The sequence below is a fragment of the Cyprinodon tularosa genome, unplaced genomic scaffold (assembly GCF_016077235.1).
Source record: "Cyprinodon tularosa strain WSP-4 unplaced genomic scaffold, ASM1607723v1 ctg473, whole genome shotgun sequence".
NCBI classification, from domain to species: Eukaryota; Metazoa; Chordata; class Actinopteri; order Cyprinodontiformes; family Cyprinodontidae; genus Cyprinodon; species Cyprinodon tularosa.
The window spans coordinates 938,531-961,015 of record NW_024039200.1 but is presented as its reverse complement, the minus strand read 5'-3'; the positions used below and the strand labels follow the sequence as shown (position 1 = coordinate 961,015).

At 37.6% G+C, this 22,485-nt stretch overlaps 1 protein-coding gene across 2 annotated transcripts in view; it reads left to right on the top strand.

Moving 5' to 3' along the window:
* LOC119794270 (guanine nucleotide-binding protein G(q) subunit alpha-like) overlaps window positions 1–15,669 on the top strand; it is a 33,142-nt gene extending 17,473 nt beyond the window's left edge. The window contains exons 2-7 of one of the 2 annotated variants that reach the window (XM_038301733.1): window positions 7,191–7,375; window positions 8,060–8,214; window positions 9,291–9,419; window positions 13,111–13,240; window positions 14,088–14,241; window positions 14,589–15,669. In XM_038301733.1, the coding sequence (XP_038157661.1) occupies window positions 7,191–7,375; window positions 8,060–8,214; window positions 9,291–9,419; window positions 13,111–13,240; window positions 14,088–14,241; window positions 14,589–14,779 (944 nt within the window). In that variant the 3' untranslated portion in view covers window positions 14,780–15,669. Of the gene's footprint in view, window positions 1–7,190; window positions 7,376–8,059; window positions 8,215–8,705; window positions 8,835–9,290; window positions 9,420–13,110; window positions 13,241–14,087; window positions 14,242–14,588 lie in introns of both variants that reach the window. The other variant, XM_038301734.1, reaches the window with a different exon arrangement.
* Window positions 15,670–22,485: the final 6,816 nt, after the last annotated feature.

Here is a 22,485-nt window from a genome sequence, read left to right as displayed (position 1 = left end):
CTCTAAAACGTTCTAAATGACTTCGTTTCGAGTAAATTCTGGATGCTACCCACTCAGGACACTTGGATTACATTGGACGAGCAGTATGGAGGAATATTGACAAGTTTTTGTGGACTTTTATGGACCTTTCTGTCTCGGGCGCCATGGACCTCCATTATTTGAATGTCAGCAGACAGCAAGAAGCCTCCCAGATCTCCAGATGCATTTGAGATATCAAAAAAGTACTCCAGAGTTTTGTTCAGCATGGGGGTGAGTAGAAAATGAAGGCTAATCATGTTTTGGGTGTACTATTCCTTTAAGGATAGGACGATTGTTAAACTGTAGACCCAGTTCTCTGTCGCATTGTTATCTCATTGAAGATTTAGTGGGCTGTCTGTCATTTAAAACACATGCACTGAAACTATTGCACATTATTTCAGTAGCCTGACAGTCATATATATTAAGTTGAAATTAAAGGTCATATAAAGCACAAATCCCAAGTATTTAATTTTATACAGAGTTGATTAATTTGAATTGGATCCTTTTTTTGGGTCAATTAACCCCTATGAGATATTACAGGTTCTGGAGATGTATTGTGAATCTCTAAATGTTGGTTGGCCTTAAGTGATCATAGGATTAGTTTATATTGATATGTGACAAGGAACCACCAGAAGTAAAAGTAGCACAGGTGTGAAGTTTGAAGTAGATTATGTAATGATGTCAGCTGCTGTTTTCTTTTTTTTATACTAGTTTCAGGTATATGGAGTTATTTTTCTTCTTCTGAGGGATAGGGAGGGGATAGAATTGAAATTGTCAGGGTGAGTGCAGAGTGAACCAGTTTGGCAAAAGTGTGAGGAAACTTGCTTGATGCTCGAGAGGAGAGTAGGTAACCAGGTTATAGTATGGATGAGGACTGTAAAGGAGAGGATGGAGTGGGTATAACAGCAAAGCTCTAAAACTGAAAAGAGGGATACATCAAAGATACGTGAATTGGTAATGCATATTGTAAAACTGCCATTTGTGAAGTTCTGGAGCTTATTCTGTGACAAAAAAAAGTTTTTCAACTTAAATGCAAAGTGCTTTTGCATTTTTTTACGATTTCAGCACAATTACGGCTCTGAGTGAGTTCCTCTTTCAGCCATTGTCATCTTAGATTTTATATAGGGCTGGGCGATAATTCAATAACGATATATATCGATCGATAGACGTGTGGCGCAATAGAAAAAAAGAGGGTCGATAAAAGTTCGATAAAAAAGAAACGCAGTTTTCCTTCCTTCTCATTGTAGCCTAGCATGTAGGTTTATGCTAGTCACTGCTTCCTCCCAACCAATCACAATCGCGGACCCAGGCATGCCGTCTCCAAGCGCCGCCCTCTCAAACCACAACACAGAGCACATGAAGCTGTGCAGCAAGGAGAGGTGGAGGAAATTGTTTCAAAGAAAGGTTTTTGTAGTTCGGCAGTCTGGCAGTATTTCGGTCATGGCAAGTCGGACCAAAAACAAACCACAGTCATCTGGAAAATGTGTCGGGAACCAGTGAAAACCAGTCTGATAACGAAACCAACTTTTTTTTTTTATCATCACAGCCGCAGGAGTACGAGCTGTGTAGGCCCCGACGCAGCTCTCCTCCGAGGAATCTTCGGAAAATATATATATATTTTCAGTTCTGGGCAGTTTCCCACGTAGTTCTAACAATTGAGAGAAAAATGCTGAGGGGCCAGAAACTTCAAAGTAATAACTCAGGTTAAAGCAGGAAACGGGGGCGGAGCGGCGGTGGGGGGGCATTTATTTATTTGTTATATTTATTTTGGTCACTTTTCTGGTCACTTTAGTTTATTCTTTGTCAGTATTTAATAACATAACTCAGGTCTCTTAAGTTATTTTTCTTTAAAACAATTCTGTTATGGTTAAAAAAGTTGGTTAAATAAAGATTTAATTTGAAGTTTGTGTTTGTGTTTTTTATTAAAATTAAATCATTTAGCAATATTATAAAAAGTCCAGGCAGAGCTGCACATAAAATATGGTTTCAAATCTTTTCAATAATTATCGATATCGATCAATATGCATTTTTTTTTATCGATAAGCTTTTTTTCTATATCGCCCAGCCCTAATTTTATATCATCAGTTGGCCACCAGTGGTTGACTGGTTTATCAATGCCTAGTTACTTATAGTACGGTAAATTGACATTTGAGAAAAGGGGTGGACAATATAGTTTTCTTTACTTCAAAATACTCCTTTTTAGTCAAAACTAAATGAACTGAATAACAACAACAAACCAAATGTGATCATGGCTATTTCTGTCAGAGAGGTGTCATAAGGATAGTCAGTCAGCTTTTTCCAGTTTTTGTGATGTATTTTTTTATTTATTTACCTTTTGTTTACTTTCAGACTTTTGTAAAGTGCAGTATAAATAATAATAATCATTGTTTTTAGTTTTTTCTTAGCATTTGTATTACTGGCAGGCATCTCCGGTGGTTGGAGTTTGATCTTTTTTACATTCACTTTCAAACTGCCATGTAGAACAAGCAAGTTGCACATCTTATACATGGCGCATAAAATCTGTATAGATACCTGCAACATGTTCACTTATTGCACTTGCATTTTGTTTTTTTTTATTATTCCATATACATACTAGTAAGCCCTACTCTAAGAAATTAGAAACTGTAGACTCCCAACATGAGCCTTTGTAACAGAGATCATGTAGTAGCGGTCCGCAGTCCAGATCCGGACACACCTGCTGGCTAATCCGGACCCAACATGATTTAAAACCTTTATAAATTACCTCATGTTGTCCGATGGCAGTGTCTAATTTCACTTGCGCCGCTTTTCTCCTGTTTGTACAGTAAAGCCCTCCGGGACCACTCTACACGTGATGCAAATTAGCCAATGAGCTGTGTCAGTCAGGGCTGCTGCCGCTAGCTACTTTTAGACACAGCCGGCAAACCTTGGGCCAGCTGGGCGGTGGATAACGATGATAAGAAAATGTGAAAGAAAGTGTAGAAGCACGGTGAACTGGTGACAGAAAAGTGCAGAGATGACCCTGCACACTTTGAGTGTGTTTGGCTCAACATACTGCTGTGAAGCAGCATTCTCCACCATGAACATAGTCAAAAATAAATATCGATCCAGGCTCACGAATGAGCACCTTGATATGTGCTTGAGAATGGCTTTGTCGCCATTCAGACCCAGGTTTAAAACCTTGAGCCCACTTCTCTCATTAAACAAGAAAATAAGAAAAAAAAATGTCAGTTCAGGTGTTTTTCTAAATGTTTATCTATATACCAAACATAACGATTGTTGTTCTGTGCTTCAAAAAACATGTTAGATTTTAAAATGGAAACATTTTATTTTTATTTAATTTAAAAAGTCAATGGATAACGTGGATGGATAAAAACTCATCTTATTTCAGTGTTAAATTCTGTTTAAGGTAACAGATTATAATTAAAAATGTCTCCGGACCTTTACTGGTTGTTGACTTTCTTTATTCGGACCCCGCTGATTTCTAATTGGTTACCCCTGCTTTATAACATCCTGTCAGTGCTCCTTTGTGGAGAAAGTAGTTAAAAATTCCTAGAATAATTGTGCTAGAGTTCCCACAAATGGACACTCAGCAATAATGAAGTTTTTCTACAGGCCTCCAACTGTGTCATCTGACCCAACTCTGGGGTGTTTAATTATTACAGTAATTAAAACTCTTTGGAAATCACTTCCTGTTTGATATGCCTGAATAGGTTTCTCAGGAATAATTTACTCAAGGTGCTGTTCTCTTCCTTTTTGTTGCTCTTTGTGCCTCCTCTCTGACCCTCTTTTCTATTTTGTACATTTTACTGTTTGTGTTGGTATTGAACTTTGAGAGGTGGGTTTTGTTTTGCAGAAACACTTGGGTTTTACTGTTTTAGGGCTCAGTGCTTTTGGATGACTTATGTTGAACTGTCTGCTTGTCCAAGAGTTGTTTTCTAATATTTCATGATTGATTAACAAGAACAATGTGTTGAATGGATTGAAGGTTTTACTATTTGGAGAAAAAGGTGTTGCCACTAATCAACAGTCAGCTTGGCTGATTATTCTATACTTTGCAAGTTTTCATTTAATCCAATTAATCACTTCTTCATAAATGTGGTTTTCAGCCTATTAAAGCACACATTTGAGATAATTAAAACTGTTTATCAGCCCTATGTAATGAAGGCATTTCTGTTCTTTTCAATCCTCAGCACATCTGGTCTATTTGTGGGTGTGACCACTTTTTTAACCTAGATATTGCAGATGATTGTTAATCATCTGCAATATCTAGGTCATGCATATAAAAAATAAATCAAAGTTCAAGTTTCATAAAAAGACATTTCTTCAATGCAAGTTAATTCTGGTGGGAATGCACTGTGTGGTTGTAGTCTCTGAAGGCGTGACCTAAAGTTGCTTTTTCCTGGCAGCGTAATTCTTACCACTCACTAGTAAAACTTCTGAATTGAAAATTTAATAAAGATATGCTGTCTAATAAAGCCACAAGTCATAGATTTTAATTGTTGGTTTGTAAGATGTAATATTAGAGTTGTGGGGAAAGGACAGACGTTCGTAGTTTGTTTTTCTTTCTGCCATCAATTTCTTCAAGCTGTAAACTATTGGTTGGGTTTTTTGTAAAACAGAATGAAATCAAAGGCTGGGTTCTCTGGGTGCAAGCAAGGGCTCATCGGCTGGTTTTTTCTGACACATTTTTAGAAGTTCAGTGATGAAATTGCTATGGGAACCAACGTTATCTCCCAGGAGTTGTTCCAGAAAGCGTGCAGGCAGACAGCAGTAACGGTGAGTTAAACTGATCAAATCCATGGGAAGGGGAACACTCTTTAGTTGGATTATGCAGGTTGTGTAGAGCCTAATCATTCTTTAAATGCTGGATGGTAGATAACAGTGCTTAAAATGGAGATAAACTCGCTGGAGATGCATGAGGTGGATGATGGATGAACTACTGAATCTAAACATTGGAGTCAAAAAGGGTCGAGCCTCTTTGGACATTGATTCATGCCTTTGCTAAGTTGCTGCTTCACTCAGTCTAGTTGCCCCTACATTTCATGATGTCGTCCTAAAGTATCTACAGAATGGTATCACGACTCTCTCAGTGATAAAGCTCTTTATTAGGAAGGTTAAACATACTGTAGCGTCACCGCTCTTATACATACATAAAAAGCCATTTGGTCTCAACTTGGAGCCAATGGTTGCACTGTAATCGTCTCTTGCTGATCAGTGAAAGTGGACATGTGGTATACTGGATACGTGCAAGGCAGCACTTCATGGAGAGGGGCTAATTCTCACTTTTCTATGTAGGACTGCAATGACTACTCCTTTTCCAGGACAGGGAGGGGCTGCTTTCAGAGACCAGAATTCCTGATCAAGAGAAATTCCGCTTGGGGTATAGTATTGATGAAGGACTAGCATCATACCTCAAAAGCTCCCTTAAATTCTGTTGTCTAGTCAATTAAGAAAATAATCTGCAGGGACTTACATTTCCCATGTCCCCCATGTTGCTTTAGTAAATGTTATTACTTAATTGTAAACAAGGAATATAGATTTTTTTTGCCCTCTCCTCTTGTGTTGAGCTCTTTAATCAAATCAAAAGTTGGCTCTCTATTGCTGTCTTGACAATTGCTATTTATGGCCCAGACCTTAAGACCTCAATCTATAAGGGAAACTCCGATGTTGTCTGACCTGCTTTTCTCAATTAAAGATTCTGTCTGGTTAGAGGCGAAGCAGCGAGCATATCACTCCTTCACTGAACACCCGACTGTCACTTCATATTCTTGGAAGACATTTTGTCAGCTTCCTGTTTGGAATGATAGTAGAACTTTTCAGCACAAAATGCACTTTGTTATCTAATCAGCCACTACCGTTATTTTGCAGGCATTTGGCTCCAGCAAGTGTTAAATTTTATGAAAAAATAGACTGGGAACAATTATTAGGATTTCTTTTATTTTAAGTTGTCTAATTTGGAAAGCTTTATAAATGGGAAAACACATCCACATTTATGCTAAAACCTTAGAACGAGCATTTGAATCTTTATGAAATGTTTTGTTTATAATCTGATACTATTAAGTGCTTTCAGGAGAAAGATACTGGCCTTTCACTTTAATCACTCATGGCACATTGAAAAGTAGTCTCAAATAGTCCAGTCCTCAAGGGTTGTGCAACTTTTAGATTTGCCCTTTGCCCCTGCACAGCTGAATCAATTGGCTAAAGTGCCTCAGGCTAGCATGCAATATAGTTCTACTGACTGATGCTGGAGTAAGGTGTGTTCAAGCATAGACACTGCTAAAAGTTGCAGTACACTTTTCCTCTAGGGCTGGAGTTTGAATCCACCCAGAAACATGTCAGAACCCCATCACATTGCACTGGTTATATTTTTAAAATGCTTTTTTTTTTCATGAAAATATTATTTTTCCCATCTGAGGCGCTTTCTTTGGTTGTGCACATCTTCCTATGACCTATGGGTGGTATAAAATGGACTGAGAGGTTTTCATATATTTACTTTCTGTTTTATTGGGGAACTGTGATCAGTTCAGCTAAAACAAAATGTCTGTCAGGGTTCAAGAACATGTGATGATGTCTAGATCATATTTGCATTTGTTTAATCTTTGTGTGCAAAATAAAGGTGGTAAATCTCTGGGTTCTCAGTGACGACAGAATTTAAACCTGTATTTGCAACGAATGTTGGATCAGAGCCACACTGGTGCAGATTTCTTCAGTCTTATCCATCAGCAGCTCAGAGGTGTGGGTGGACAGACAGAGGTCAGCTTGTTCCAAAAACAGACCATTTATCAACACGCATCAGTTTGATTTGGAGAAAAAAAAAGATTTTGGAAATGGATAATTATATTTATGAATAATCTTGTCTCCATAGAAATACTTGTTTTACTGTAAAGAACAAGTAAGAAATTCTAAGAAGTATTAGCTTTGTTCTCTATTGGTAACAACATAGGACTTCTTAATGAGCTGAATTATTTTAACAGATTTCATCGTATAGATGCTCATTTCCTCTCCCAGTTGTGTGCAATAAAACTGGAGCCACATCCTTAAGAAATATTTGTAGTTGTAACCAAACATTTCACTCTACTATAACATTGCTGTGTTTCTTGGTCTCTGAATGTATGTTGAAATGTTGAAAGTCAAATCACTGTTCTGTTTTTATTCTCCAGTTAATTGATGGTCCATGCCTTGTTTTTTAGGGACAGGAGAAAGTGGCAAGAGCACTTTCATCAAACAGATGAGGATAATCCACGGGACAGGCTACACAGATGAAGATAAAAGGAGCTACACAAAGCTGGTCTATCAGAACATCTTCACCTCCATGCAGGCAATGATCCGTGCTACGGAGACCCTCAAGATTCCCTTGAAGTATGAAGAGAACAAGGTCAGAAATATTTTAAGACTGATCAGTTTTGTGCAACTGCATAAATTGGACTTAGGATCTGTAGTCTTGTTGTAGCTACTTTATTTTTTTTCCCCATATATTTTTATTTTTTACTACAGACTGACACTCCATATATTATCTATTACAATCACCGAGGAATTTCCTAACTGGAGGTTCAGTCTAAACGATTATTAAATGCTGAGATCAGTCAATGGCTGCGTCCGAATGTCCCCCCTAATCACTATATAGGGCACTATAAAGTGGTTACGCCATTTTAGATGAGTGTCTGAAAATCTAGTGGAGGAAAAAGGAGTGGACATTTTATTATTTGCAACTTGGATTAATTTTTTTCAAGTTTCAAAACTGTTTCCCAAAGCATCCTGCTACCATACAACTTTGGCATTCTGCAAGATTGATTTCAGATGCATGAGAATGAATAGTTTATTAAAAAAAAATGTTTTAAAAAGTACTCGTATTGATCTATGAACAGATTGCTTAACAATAAAGTATTCTTTTTTTTTTTAGATTTATTATAGTTTACATTACTTTACCTCTTTGAAGCCAAGAAAATCCTTATTAAAGCAAAACAGCTAAAAGATCACTGCACATCTCCATAACTGGAGATAAACACAAGAAGCTGTCCACTCTCTTTTTATTTACATTTTGTTTTTGACCTTTTTCCAGAATAATGCCCAGCTGGTGCGTGAAGTGGACGTGGAAAAGGTGTCGACATTTGAAGAGCCATACATCAGTGCGATCAAAATGCTTTGGACCGACCCTGGGATTCAGGAGGCTTACGATCGCAGGAGAGAGTACCAACTCTCTGACTCGACCAAATAGTACGTCCATAAGGACATATTTGTTTTTGTTGTTTGACTTTTAGAGCATTTTAAGAAAGATCTAGTAGGAGGGAAAGGATTTATGGCAGATGGAGAACTGCAGCTGCTTGATTTAACCGTTAATTTAGTTCAGTGGATCTCAGTCCTGCTCCTAAAGGATATTGCTCTGGTAGCACACCTGATTCAAATGATTGCAAAGGCTCCGCAGCAGCTACCAAGTGCTGCAGGTGCCTTATTCATTTAAACCAGGTGTGTGGCATCAAGGATACGCCTAAAGCATGCAGGACTATGGTACTTCAGGACCAGGATTGAGAACCACTCTTCTGGTTCATTTATGAATTCTAATATTATTGAAAGTTAATATGCAATATGTCCGTTTTGATAAAAGCAGTTGTTGGTATACTCAGCTGGATCAGCCTGGAATGTCGACACGGATTAGTTTGCCTGCATGTTCATCTCTTTCATACAGTATGTTCCCTCCCTTCTCACAGTTACCTTAGCAGTTTAGAACGAATAGGATCGTCAGGGTATTTGCCCACCCAGCAGGACGTGCTGCGGGCTCGAGTGCCCACCACTGGCATCCATGAGTACCCATTTGACCTGGAGAATATTCTCTTCAGGTACTGGTTCCAAGTGCTGCTGCTGCTGCAACAGATAATGATGTCCAAGCTGGCAAACTGTAAATCAGCCTTTCAACTAATGGGAAAGTCTACGTCTGTCTCCGTGTTCCCTGCGCAGCATGAGGCATGCTCTGGGCTGTAACATTACCCTGATGGTGTGCTCTTAAAGACTGCTTATAAAGATTTACATAAGATCAGCTAAAACAGCTCAACAATGGGCCCTAGAGGCCCTAGAAAGCTTCGTAAAGTTAATGAATTTTCTCTGCTAAGTATTTATTTTTGGTCTTTTGGAGCAGCCATCAAGGATGAACCTGTATTTCTAAGAATATTTGAGGGGAAGCGGAAACCTTTCATACTCTGTGGGTACATCTGCACTTGCTGAAGGTGTTTTATCTGCTGTGATGCTTTACTTTCTATTTCTTTTCTCTTTTTGTGTTTCTCCCTTTCTGTCTCTAGCTATTTAAGTGATCTTGGTCGTATTTCTGAAGCGTCCTATCTACCAACCCAACAGGATGTGCTTAGGGTTCGAGTCCCAACCACTGGGATCATAGAATACCCTTTCGACTTGCAAAGCATCATTTTCAGGTAGAGAATAACTTTAAAACACTTTGAGCAACACTGTTTGCACCTTATTTCTTCTTCAGTCTCTAATAAATTAGGTTGTAACATTTAATTTAGTCCTTTTTGAATTGAACCCCCTATGTCTGATTATACGCCTCATGTAGTTTGTAATCAGTTTTATATTTTAAGGATAATTTGTTTAAAAATGTTGTTAATTGATTAATAATATTCATAAACGATCACTAAAAGAAAAAGGTTTAGATGTTGTGCACACTGGCTCTGTAATGTAATAATTAGTAGGACTACGTACAGTAAATATTTTGCTAATATACGTCAAAACTTGACTATGATGGCTTTATCTTCATCTTGAAAGGAGTTAAAATTGATCTCCTGATACTGAAGGGCTTTATTAATATGGCTGTGACTCAAATCAGTTTAGTATTTATACTTTTATTTTGTTTTTTACACAGCTTAGGTCTGGCCTATGCCTGATTGGCTGTGGGCTTCCTCTAGCCTGTTGAAACTTTAAATTAGTGCTATTAAGCTACTTTCTTCTAACAGCTACCTCATTTTTTTTAAGTTTCTGAGTAACTTGAAAACACTTTTGTTGAAGAAAAGTAAAGATGCAACATTGCCACTGACCAGGATGTTTTTCAGAAGAACCACTGAGATTTAAATTAAGCCATGAGCAGCTGCACTTTTACAGAAATATTGTGGCTCCTTTGGTTTAGTCTGTAGAATTAAAACATTCAGGTTTCAATATTCTGTCCATTATCCACTTTGGTTGCCTGGTGCTGAGCTTAATCTATACCAGGAGAAATAAAAATCAGAAATTTTTATCATGGTATTTTGTGTGGGAAAGAAATTGCTCATTGATTGTACTTATGCGGGAGTCCAGGCAGTTTTTAGTCTAGGCTTCCTACTTTGCCATGACAGTTTTCCCTGCCGATGTTGTTCATTCACCATAGCTTCCTGTTTCCAATCAGCCACTAGGAGCGTTTCCCCAATGAGGAGCGTTTTCTTCAATCACATACATGGTATGTTTGGAAACAGAAGCATGGCAGCCAACAAAGGGAAGGTTGCAACACTTCTGCTGGCTGTCACTGCATATACTGCCAAACAGCCTAAAGCAGTCAAAAAAGAGGAAGAGAAGAGTTAAGATGCAAAAATATTAATAATTGAACTGTATTGGTCTCACATTGGAGTAATTCATTCACTGCATTTAACTCGTCCCCTTGGGGAGCAGTGGAATGCCATTGTGCGGTACCTGGGGAGCAGTACGGGGTTAAGGGTCTTGCTTCGAGACCCAGAGTGGAGGCTATGGGGATCGAACAGGGTACTTGCAACCTTTTTAGAGCACAGGCACACTGCTCTAACCACTAGGCCAACAGTCCCCACAAATTGACCAAATAATCAACAAAGCTAGTATAAATCACAGACCAGACCGTTCCAAGGTGGAGAGACTGGTGGTCCACGTTGGACTGAATCTGGACTCCAAACTGGCTGTAGTCCTTCCAGTCAGGTGTCTATTTATTACTTTAATGTGTGCTTTATCACCTGCACATGGAGAGGGAGCAAAGTTTCTCAATGGGACCAGGTTAGGGGCCGGGCTTACAGTCCAAACTACACAATTTGCCTCTCTAATGGTTCAAAACTGTGCAGAATCAGGTACAGAGGCTTTAAATAAGGATGTTCACACAACCTCCATCCTATGTTCTTTTTGACCATCGTACTCCCTTTTTATTTTTATGGTTTTGGAAATTATTCAAGGCAGTTGCAGTGCATCAGCGATCGCAAAGCTTCACAGAAAAGCTTTCAGTTGATCACATGGATATAGTTGCATTTTCTCTTTTTTCTTATAATGATGACACCTTCTAAAAATTTGTGCTGAGATTCTTATATTTAAGTCTTATAACAAATAGCTGCTCTGCAGGAAGCACAGCAGCTGTGCTGATCTCTAAAACATTCACAAACCCTCCAGTTTTCTTCTGGCAAAAAAGAGTCACCAAACTTCCTCTGGGAGTCGGACTAATTGCCAGAAATGAAGGTCAGGGGTTATTGGCATTTTACAGAGGGTCATTTTTTTTTTTTTTTTTTACTTTGGGTTCATTTTTTGGTTAATTTTCAATGGGAAATTGCTTTTTTTTATTCAACAGATTTATGGTTTAGTGATAGAAAAGTGAGTTTCCCCTAAAACCTTTTGGTGTAGCAGAAGGAGATGGAAAATCTGTAAAAAGGCAAACATTTCTTCAGCATGCTGTATGTGCATGCAGTGTCTCTTAGCTGAATGACTCAACGTTCAAATACAGCAGAGGCATTTGTGTTGGTTTTGTTTGGGAAGAGTTTCCCGTCCTCCTTTCTTTAGAAAAAAGAAAAATTGGTTACAGATGGACGCTGGGAAATAGAGGGATTAAAGAGAACTCTGAATCAATTGGAAGCAATCATGTCAACCCCCTCCCACAAGGCCAGAAATAACTTGCTATATGGCTGTGTTAAATAGCTTTCCAGTAACCTCGCTGCAGCCGAACTGATAGGCTCTTCAGTGCTTGACCATCCGCCTGTTAGTGAATCACTAAATACTCTCAATAACAAGTTTTTGCTGTGGGCTTAAAAGGATTAGAGCCAGTTGAGTTTTAGTGGGTGAAAAGTCTTCCATCGAGATTTGAGTGAATAATAATGTATTGTCGCATTCTTGCTGATAATTACACTACAGGTTTGATGCATGTTGTTTTCACCTCAACAGACTCCACATGTGTCCAAACCACCTCTGCTTTGCGTTGACTGAGATGGCTATTATTGGTTGACAAGCAACTCCATCAGGAATGCTTTCTTCATTCTGAAATTGGTTTAGATGCGAGCATCTATGGAAATATATAGACTGTTGAGGCAGGAAAGGCGGTCATATATGAGGGGCATTATGGTGAACATTTTTAGTATTTATTGGCATAGTGATATATTTCAATTCATAAAAATGCAGATGCATCGTCTAAGCAATAAATTAGAATTAATGATGATTAAAAAAATCTCATAAAATGGGTAATCTGTGAATTTGTTACTCCTTTTTCTATTTTTCCAATGGGGCACTGGCAAATTTGAAGTTACTTGTGGTTACTATTCCAGCTTTTGCTGCCATCAGTTTTTCTAAAGGGGAAATTTCTTGCATGGGCCTGGTTCTCTATTAGCATTTTACATGTCCTTTTCTTTGCTTCAACCAAGGGAGGCTTTGCTCCATGTATTGAAATTCAAACCTCAGATTTTGGCACTTTTTCTGTTTGTCTTGACTATAAAAACTTGTTTTTTGCTTTGGAATCTGTAGATTTCATGTGAGAATGTTTTTCAATCAGTCATCGATGGTAACTCAAGGCTTTGTCCCAAATACATGATTGCTAGTATAAAGTCAGCTTAATTCTCTTTCTTAAATTTCTATGTAAATAAATCAACCCCTCCTTCCTGATGTGACACTAATCCTTCCCTGAATCCTTTCATTGCTTTTCTTATAAAGCACTTAATGTGTGCTAACAGTAATCTGCATGATTATATCAAATTGTTAAAGGGGAAATGTGCTTCCTTCATTTCAAATGTGAGCATAGCTATAGAAGAGATTCTAAATGTAAACCAAATCTACTTTTTAATTGTCAAAGAATTTACTGTAATAATGAATTCTTGCTGCCAAGCATTGCTTTGATTTTGATTGTTTCTGCCCTGTTCCTGTCAGGATGGTGGACGTTGGAGGTCAGAGGTCAGAGAGGAGGAAATGGATCCACTGCTTTGAGAACGTCACCTCTATCATGTTTCTGGTGGCGCTCAGCGAGTATGACCAGGTTCTGGTCGAGTCAGACAATGAGGTGAAACATTTGTTAGGATTGGATTGTTTTTTGACAGAGTCTCTAGTTTAATCAGACATTTAAAAATGCTTATAAATATCTAAGGAAAAGCTTTTGATCTGCAAAGAAACCTGCATTTATGATTGTGCACAGGTAGATATTAATTTCAATTTTTAATAGACAACTTATTAAGGAATAAACCATTTCCAATATTGTTAGCTTTTTCTTGTACCCCTACTTAGGTTTGATATAACTGGTGTCTTAATAATATTCATACAAGCGATGTGTCCAAAAAGATCCAGATATGTAATGCATATAAGCTAGAGCGGATGGCTGGTAAAATGTAGATGAATTTTTAACAGAGGTACAGAACGATAAAAAAAAAAAAAAAAATATAAACATTTTTGCCATAAACTGCTTTCACAGCAGCTGAAACGAGTCCAATTAACTTTGCACCAAATCAATTCAGTGTAGTTATACGTTTAGCTCGGCCCAACCAACAAATTGACCATCATAATGGAGGCCTCTTCATGTACTGACATCAGAGTAAGTAACTGAATGTATTTACAGAGGTAGCAAGAATGGGAAGCACAATAGTTATAATATTCCATATGACCTCCTCATAATGACGTGGGACTAACCTGGTTCCTGCAAAAAGTTAATCTTTAAAACAAGCCGATTTCATTTGGTGCCATAAAGCTGCTGGAAAAATATAGTTTTTAATAAATATCTGGATTAGCTTTAGAAGATGTAGGTAATCAGTATCACAACCATCTTATCTTTACATTAGAAACTGCTGTGATTGCGTTTATTTTTTTTTTTTTCTGAACTCATCTGTTTCTCTCTTCACATCTGTGCTCCCTGTTAGAACCGTATGGAGGAGAGCAAAGCCCTGTTCAGGACCATCATCACATATCCCTGGTTCCAAAACTCGTCTGTAATTCTGTTCCTCAACAAGAAGGACCTGTTGGAGGAGAAGATCATGTACTCTCACCTGGTTGATTATTTTCCAGAGTTTGACGGTAATTGAATCATTTCACATAAACGTTTATTATCATTGCACAAATGTTGTATGGTTTTAAACCTTTAAACTGTTTTTGTATTTTCTTATTTTTGAGTGACACCATGTGGTTAAGTAAATTACACTGTAGGTTAATGTTAATGATGAACATGGCCAAACATTGTCCTACATTGGATTTTTTCATTTTAGTTAAATATTAGTATTTTTTGTTTTTACCTGTAAATTCTATTTTTATTCTGCTTAAGTCTCTCTATGGTCCATCATTTTTGCCTGTCCTCCTTTAAAAGTTCTGGTTTGTAAAGTGTTTGCAGAACAGTATAACTATGCGATGGTTCTTGTTTTTGCCAGGTCCACAGCGGGATGCTCAGGCAGGTCGGGAGTTCATCCTGAAGATGTTTGTAGACTTGAATCCTGACAGTGACAAGATAATCTACTCCCATTTCACATGTGCCACCGACACGGAGAACATCCGTTTCGTCTTCGCAGCCGTCAAAGACACCATCCTGCAGCTCAATCTCAAAGAATACAACTTGGTGTGAGAGCGAGGGTCCTCGGCCGAGACACCAGCCTCTGAAGAAACACTTGGTGCAGGAGTTCCCCCTCCAGAGACGCACATCTGCATGAAAACACACTGCTGCACAAAGAGACGAGCATTGCTTTAATCTTTACCAGACCAACGCAATCCTCTGTTGCTCCTTCTCTCCATGCAGTTTTTTTGGTTTGTTGACATTTGAAATAATTTTCTTTTTCCAATTTTGTAGTTTTTACTAACTGCTGGCAACATCACCAATGAAATACATTAAAATTGAACATTTATTTGTCCTCTCTCTGGCACACCTCTCTGCCCTCACTTTTTTTTCTATATTATTTTATGTCAAAGGTAGGTGGAGGGCCTTCTCTGGGTAGAACTAGCCTTTGTGGACAAAGGGCTCTCTCATGCATGCTATACACTACAGCATGAGTTCATGACACAAGGCTGCAGATCACTGGACTCTGCTTATCTGCAAGGGATAACGAATTCTAAAATCCTTCAAGGTGACGCTGAGGTGCAGTCAGGTACTTAGTTCTGTGGAACTTAAAACTTAAATAGTTTGTATTTTTCTCTTCAATCACCCTGATCTCCACCAGAGCAGATGAGCTCCATTGAATGTAAATAAGGATTTGATTCTGCTCACGCAGTTTTACAGTGATAACTAAACATTGTATCTTCACTTTATATATATATATATATATTTAGAAATGTTAACTTCTTGAGCCTATCACTTCTGCTATTAGTTGTCTGTGTGTGGGAGATGACTACTCATAGGAGTGCAAAGGAAAAAGTCGCAGCTTATTCCTCTTAAATCATTTCTTGGTCCTTCTACTTATCTGGAGGTGTTTTTTTTAATGTTTTTTTTACATTGCAAAATGTAAAAAAAAAAAAAAAAAAGTCACATTAAACAATTGGTGATTCAGACAGGTATTTTGTCAGTGAAGTGGAGCTTTTTGGCTGCTACTCTGAGCTTCTGTTGGTCCATTAATGAGGCTTTTTCTTTTACCATCAGCAAAAATTAAATCCACAGTGATCAGCAGAGTCTCTTTTATTGATCAGAGTTCTGTTGATTCTGTATTTTAAACATTATTTCAGTTCAGTTTTTTTCCTTATTTTTTTTATACTGCTGTAAATTATCCAAACTATTTTAAGGACAAGTGTTCTATCTTTTTAATAATACGCCATGTTTAATTTTTGCGGATCGGTTTTTAATGTAATTGCTGATTGGAAGAATTAAAACTTTTTTTGTTTTTTTTTCATGTCAGGTTTGTGCTTTATGCAAATCAAAACTTTCACAAAAAAAATTGTGGTTAAATAGTTGCTGTTTAAAGATTCTTGCAGTTTTTTGGGGAAAATCTATAAGTATATGCTTTGGTTATTGGTACAAATCCCATATCGTGTGTCTTACCAGGTAGCTTTCTAAATACTTCAAGGTGAATGATTGCTATTTTTGTCCTCATGATGTAATTCAGGTGGGTTTTCATAACTTTTTCATCAAAAAGGGCTACTCCTAGCAGATTTGGCTGAGTTGAAATGACTGTAGAGGACAAAGCTAAAGGTGACCAGGTGTGGTGGAGGTTTTAGGCAGCTGAATCAAGTTTGATGCTCCTGTTTCTGATGTTGCCTGTAGGTTCAGAGAGGAGGGATGGTGATAAACCTGTAAGAACTCTGTCAACAGTTGAGATGTGAGTTTTATTTTGACTTTATGGGAGGTTTCCTCAAGGTCCATTTGGTGCCCTTGGTGTTGGATTGTACTATCCAGTAATCTTGATGGACTCTGCAATGGTCTACTGGACCTTATTATTTTCCACCACGTTTATATTTGCCTCTACATCTGCAGTGTTTCCATGTTTGATTTTGGATGGGTCCTTGTTTGAAGGGCTAAAACTAATGGATCATCATATAAATGGTAGAAATTCAAGAAAATTTTTTAAATTGTAGCCCTTATTACAAACAGTCAGATTTGACTTGCGCGCTTGTTACAATGATTTTTTTTCATAATTTCTGTTGCAAAATACTCAACATAAATGTTTCAGCTAACTTCCCAGCTTACTAACGTTTTGAAGAGAGTCTTTTTTTATTTAAGAGTCTTAACATCCTTAGGAAAGAAAATGAAAATGTTCACATTCAAATTTAATTGTTATATTAACTTACAGGCAAAGGAAATTAGAATACCTAATAAAGGGCTTTTGGTGTCCAAATTAAGGTTAATATAGCACATTTACTAAATAACTTGAAGATTAGTAACTATTGCTTTCTATTTAACATCAAAACAAGATAACTTAAACAGACTTTGATTAATTGGGCCAAGTATTGTCTGGTAATTCTAGACAGGTGTGTGGAACTTTAAAATGAAAACCCTCTGTGCAGTTTTTCTTTCTTTTTTCTGTTTTTTAGATTTCACAGCTTAAAGTTGGTTGTGTGGCTCCAGATCTTTTTATATACATAAGCTAACTCTGTGGATGATGCAAATGTGGGCGATTTCTCACATAAAAAAATTACCTGGCAGGCTTTTAAATTAAGAATAAAAATTAAATAAAATATGTGCTGCATTATGTTGAATAACAAAATGATTTTGGGTGTTTTCAAACTCGCTTGCTTTCAAGAAGCATCCTGCTCTCCTAAAGTGCAGCTAGCCACCTTAAAGCTGTGTGGGGCCTATCCTCATTTTGATCAGTTTTTCATGCAAATCTGACGAGATGAAAGCGTAGGCTTTCAAGCTTGACCACGTGACTATACCACCGTGATAAGAGCTATTAGATGTGCTGGATTGCTTATTTTAAACCCGTTTGCACAAATGGCTGCTTCATTTGCTTTAACACTTTTGAAACACTTTTTAGAAATGGTTCTGTTGACAATCCAATCCAGAAAAGTTGCCAAACAATCAGAAAAGATATCACTACTGCTTTAGTACCTTAACCAACACTGCTTCATGTTTGTATATTTCCTAAAAGATTAGGCAACTTTCTTGTTTTTTTTCCCAGCAGAAGCCTCAGTATTATTGTAATTATTAAAGTGCTTACCAAGTAAAGGTACTGAACAGGACCTGTTTTGGTCAGGGGATAAAGAAGTGGATGATTCTGCTGTTGTTTACATTCACTATTTTTCCCTCCTTTGATTGGTGGGCTGCTCACTTTGAGACCACAACACTGCAATGGGCTTACGTCTGTTATGTAGATGTCCATTTAAGCATTGTTGGTACTATTGGGATGTGTGTGTGTGTGTGTGTGTGTGTGTGTGTGTGTGTGTGTGTGTGTGTGTGTGTGTGTGTGTGTGTACACAACTGCTTAAGCTTGAGCTCCATCCTGGTCAGAGGAATGGATGCACAGTGATTATTTTTAATAAAAGCTATCTTTGCTTCTTGTTCAGTTTTTTTTTTTTTTGAAAGGTTTACACACCTTTACACGTGGACCACTTTAAATTACTTTTTTTTTCTTTGTTGTTAAACCAACAGTTAAGTTTGTGTAGTGGTGTACAAATTGAAAGTAATGCTTTTTTTTTTTCTTAAGTATACCAAATGTAAATTCTGTACAATGAGTGTGCCAATCCCCTTTCTTTGTAAAGCCAGACTCTTAACAAGTGCCGATGTTGTGAAAAATCAGAGGGCCTGTATAGTTCCACGGCCTACTTTTTAAAGCAGACACTAAGTATATGATTAATTAACAAGAATAAAAAATACACTATTATATATTTAAGATGAATAATGAACTGCTGTTTTTAAATTGTCAACTGATTTGCATGTTTTGTTTTTATTTTTTGTCAGGTTTGGGTTGGGAGGATTTGGGTGGGTGAAAAAAGAAAAAAAAAAACTGTTCCCTTGAGCAATGGGTGGAAATGGATATTAATTTACAGTATTTTAGCCATATTTCTCTTTTTGTATGTTTCATTTCAACCATTGTTGCCTGAACCTCATTCAAACATGAAAAACAATGATTTTTACATAGCCTTCTCCTTTAAATGTGTTCAATTGGAATAAACTGTGTTCCTATACTCTCTGCTTGCATCCTCGTACATTTACTAATGTGTAATATTTTTCACTGTTTGTGTAAAACTTGTTCAGGGCTGACCAGAAGCAATGCTTACTACAAATATTCAAAATGGCCACCTGGGAACACCTGAACCCGAACAACTGCTTTATCTTTAAGAAATTAAATGAAGAAAATTGTTTTTCTGAATTAACCTTAATTCAGACTGAGCCTTGAAATTGAGTAAAATGTCCTCCATAACTACTGTCATGTTAAACTGCTAAAACTTTTTCCCCCCTTGCAACATGATACAGGGTTTCTGCGGATCATTAAAAATCATTAAAAGTCCTTAAATTATTATTTTTTAAATTAAGGCTTTAATTGGCATTACAATTCATTAAATGTGGTTATAGTGGCTTTGTTATTATTTTTTTATATAAATAAAGCTCTATAAATGCTTTATTTAAAAAAAAAAATTATAAAACTATTTCTTCAGATATATCAGATATAACTGGTTCCACGTGTTTATGTACGCTACCGTTCAAAAGTTTGGGGTCACATTGAAATGTCCTTATTTTTGAAGGAAAAGCACTGTACTTTTCAATGAAGATAACTTTAAACTAGTCTTAACTTTAAAGAAATACACTCTATACATTGCTAATGTGGTAAATGACTATTCTAGCTGCAAATGTCTGGTTTTTGGTGCAATATCTACATAGGTGTATAGAGGCCCATTTCCAGCAACTATCACTCCAGTGTTCTAATGGTACAATGTTTTTGCTCATTGGCTCAGAAGGCTAATTGATGATTAGAAAACCCTTGTGCAATCATGTTCACACATCTGAAAACAGTTTAGCTCATTAAAGAAGCTACAAAAATGACCTTCCTTTGAGCAGATTGAGTTTCTGAAACATCACATTTGTGGGGTAAATTAAACGCTCAAAATGGCCAGAAAAAGAGAACTTTCACCTAAAACTCGACAGTCTATGCTTGTTCTTAGAAATGAAGGCTATTCCATGAGAGAAATTGCTAAGAAATTGAAGATTTCCTACAACGGTGTGTACTACTCTCTTCAGAGGACAGCACAAACAGGCTCTAACAGAGTAGAAATAGAAGTGGGAGGCTGCGTTGCACAACTGAGCAAGAAGATAAGTACATTAGAGTCTTTAGTTTGAGAAACAGACGCCTCACAGGTCCCCAATAGAGACTGACACGGGAGTGGATTTTCACTCCTGTCCCGTCCCACTCCCAAAGAAAAAAATTGTGTCCCATCCCGGTCCAGAGTAGAAATCTAAATCCTGTCCCGTCCCACTCCTGGTGAAATTACTCCCACTCCCATCCCGCTCCCATTCAGAATGACTCCCGCTCCTGCACCCCTCCCATTCTTGTTGTTTTTGAGTGTGGGTGAAAAACTCAGAGCGGAAGCACTGTTGGTTTTGGGTTGTGTCGTTTTTTTGACTCGCATTATAGTGTAGGCTTCAAGGAAAACTACAAAATGGCGGCGCCAGTACTGGATTTTTTTTCTTTCTATTTTATTTTATTTTTTGGCATAGATCCTAGTTTTTTTAGTTACTATTGGTCTGCTCCCGTTAATGTTTAATCCTGTACCATCCCAATCACGTGACTGTTACTAATACTGACTCCCATCCCACGGGAATCCCGTGACCCGTGGGATTCCCGAAAAAATGTCAGTCTCTAGTCCCCAACTGGCATCTTCATTAAATAGTTAACACAAAAAACCAGTGTCAACATCTACAGTGAAGAGAAGCGGCTGTGGGATTCTGGGCTTCAGGGCAGAGTGGCAAAGAAAAAGCCACATCTCAGACTGGCCAATAAAAGAAAAAATTAGGATGGGCAAAAGAACACAGAGATTGGACAGAGGAAGACTGGAAAAAAGTGTTGTGGATGGATTAATCAAAGTTTGAGGTGTTTGGATCACAAAGAGGAATGTTTGTAAGACGCAGAACAAATGAAAAGATACTGGAAGAATGCCTGACGCCATCTGTTAAGCATGGTGGAGGTAATGTGATGGTAGGGGGTTGCTTTGGTGCTGGTAAGGTGGGAGATTTATACAGGGTAAAAGGGATTCTGAATAAGGAAGGCTATCACTCCATTTTGCAATGCCATGCCATACCCAGTGGACAGCGCTTGATTGGAGCCAATTTCATCCTACAACAGGACAATGACCCTAAACACAACTCAAAATTGTGCAAGAACTATTTAGAGCAGAAGCAGGTAGCTGGTATTGTATTGGTAATGGATTGGCCAGCGCAGTCACCAGATCTGAACCCCATTGAGCTGTTGTGGGAGCAGCTTGACCGTATGGTACGCAAGAAGTGCCCATCCAACCAATCCAACTTGTGGGAGCTGCTTCTGGAAGCGTGGGGTGCAATTTCTCCAGATTACCTCAACAAATTAACAGCTAGAATGCCAAAGGTTTGCAATGCTGTAATTGCTGCAAATTGAGGATTCTTTGACGTAAACAAAGTTTGATGTTAAATCTTATTTCAAATACAAATCATTATTCCTAACCTTGTCAATGTCTTGACTCTTATTTTCTATTCATTTCATAACGTATGGTGGTGAATAACTGTGACTTTTCAGGAAAACACAAAATTGGTTGGGTGACCCCAAACTTTTGAACGATAGTGTATATATATACACGAGAGTCATGGGTACTTGTTGATGGCATTAAAATAATTTTTCTAATAGCTTTAAAAGAGCATTAGAAAGCATTAAATTAGAGTTACTCATTACTGTATGAACCCTGTGATAGGGAAAAGGCCAAATACATTGTCCACAAAAATATGCGTACCCTTTTAAATTACCATTTTGATAGAACTACAAACTTCAGTATTTTTCATTTACATTTGATGATCTAGGAAAACAGCAGTACTCTATGATGGTGATGTTGAATCAAATGGATGGTGCTTTTTTTTTTTTCTTTTTTCCCCCCAGCCATCCTGAGTTGAATTTTGTGGAACTACATTTTGCTGTAGTTACAGCTGTAAGCCTCTTCAGAGATGTCTCACCTTCACACAGCTGGAGACTGACAGTTTTACAGTTTCGGCTAAAGCTGCAGCCCGGATGAAGAGTGTCTATCGGTTTTAAGTCTTTAAACATATTCTTAGTTTGACTCAGTGCTGGATTTTGACCGGACAATTCTGATATGTGATAATGCTGCGATGTCTGCTCGTATGTTCCAAGGTCAATCCTTCCCCCAATCTGAGGTGTTTTGCAGCCTCTCACTGGTTTTATCCATCTACCTGTGAATTGAAAGTTAACGTGGGCATTTTGGCAGATGGTTTGAATAGAGCTCATAGAGATGTTTAAGGTTCAGGGACGGAGCTAGATGGGTGGCCATGGCCACCCTCAGCCAATCATTGGCCACCCCTACCATTTTTTCCCTCTAATACAGACGGTGGCAGCAGTAATAGTCTGAAGGGGAATGTCCAAACTTATTAAACATTTAAATGTTTCATATATATATATATATATATATTTTTTTTTTAACAACTACTTGACAACAGAAACACTGTAGTTAATTATGCACATCAATATGCTAACATTAAAGATGATAGATACAGAGTTTGTGCTCTTTTCAGATCATCTAAATTTTGAATTATTTGGGGTAAGGATAAAATGATTTGCCTCTGCAAGTCATCTAGGAGTCTTCAGTGAAATCATAGATAAATAACTACTTTAATAGTAAATTAAAATTTTATTAAATGTGGATATTAGTAGATTT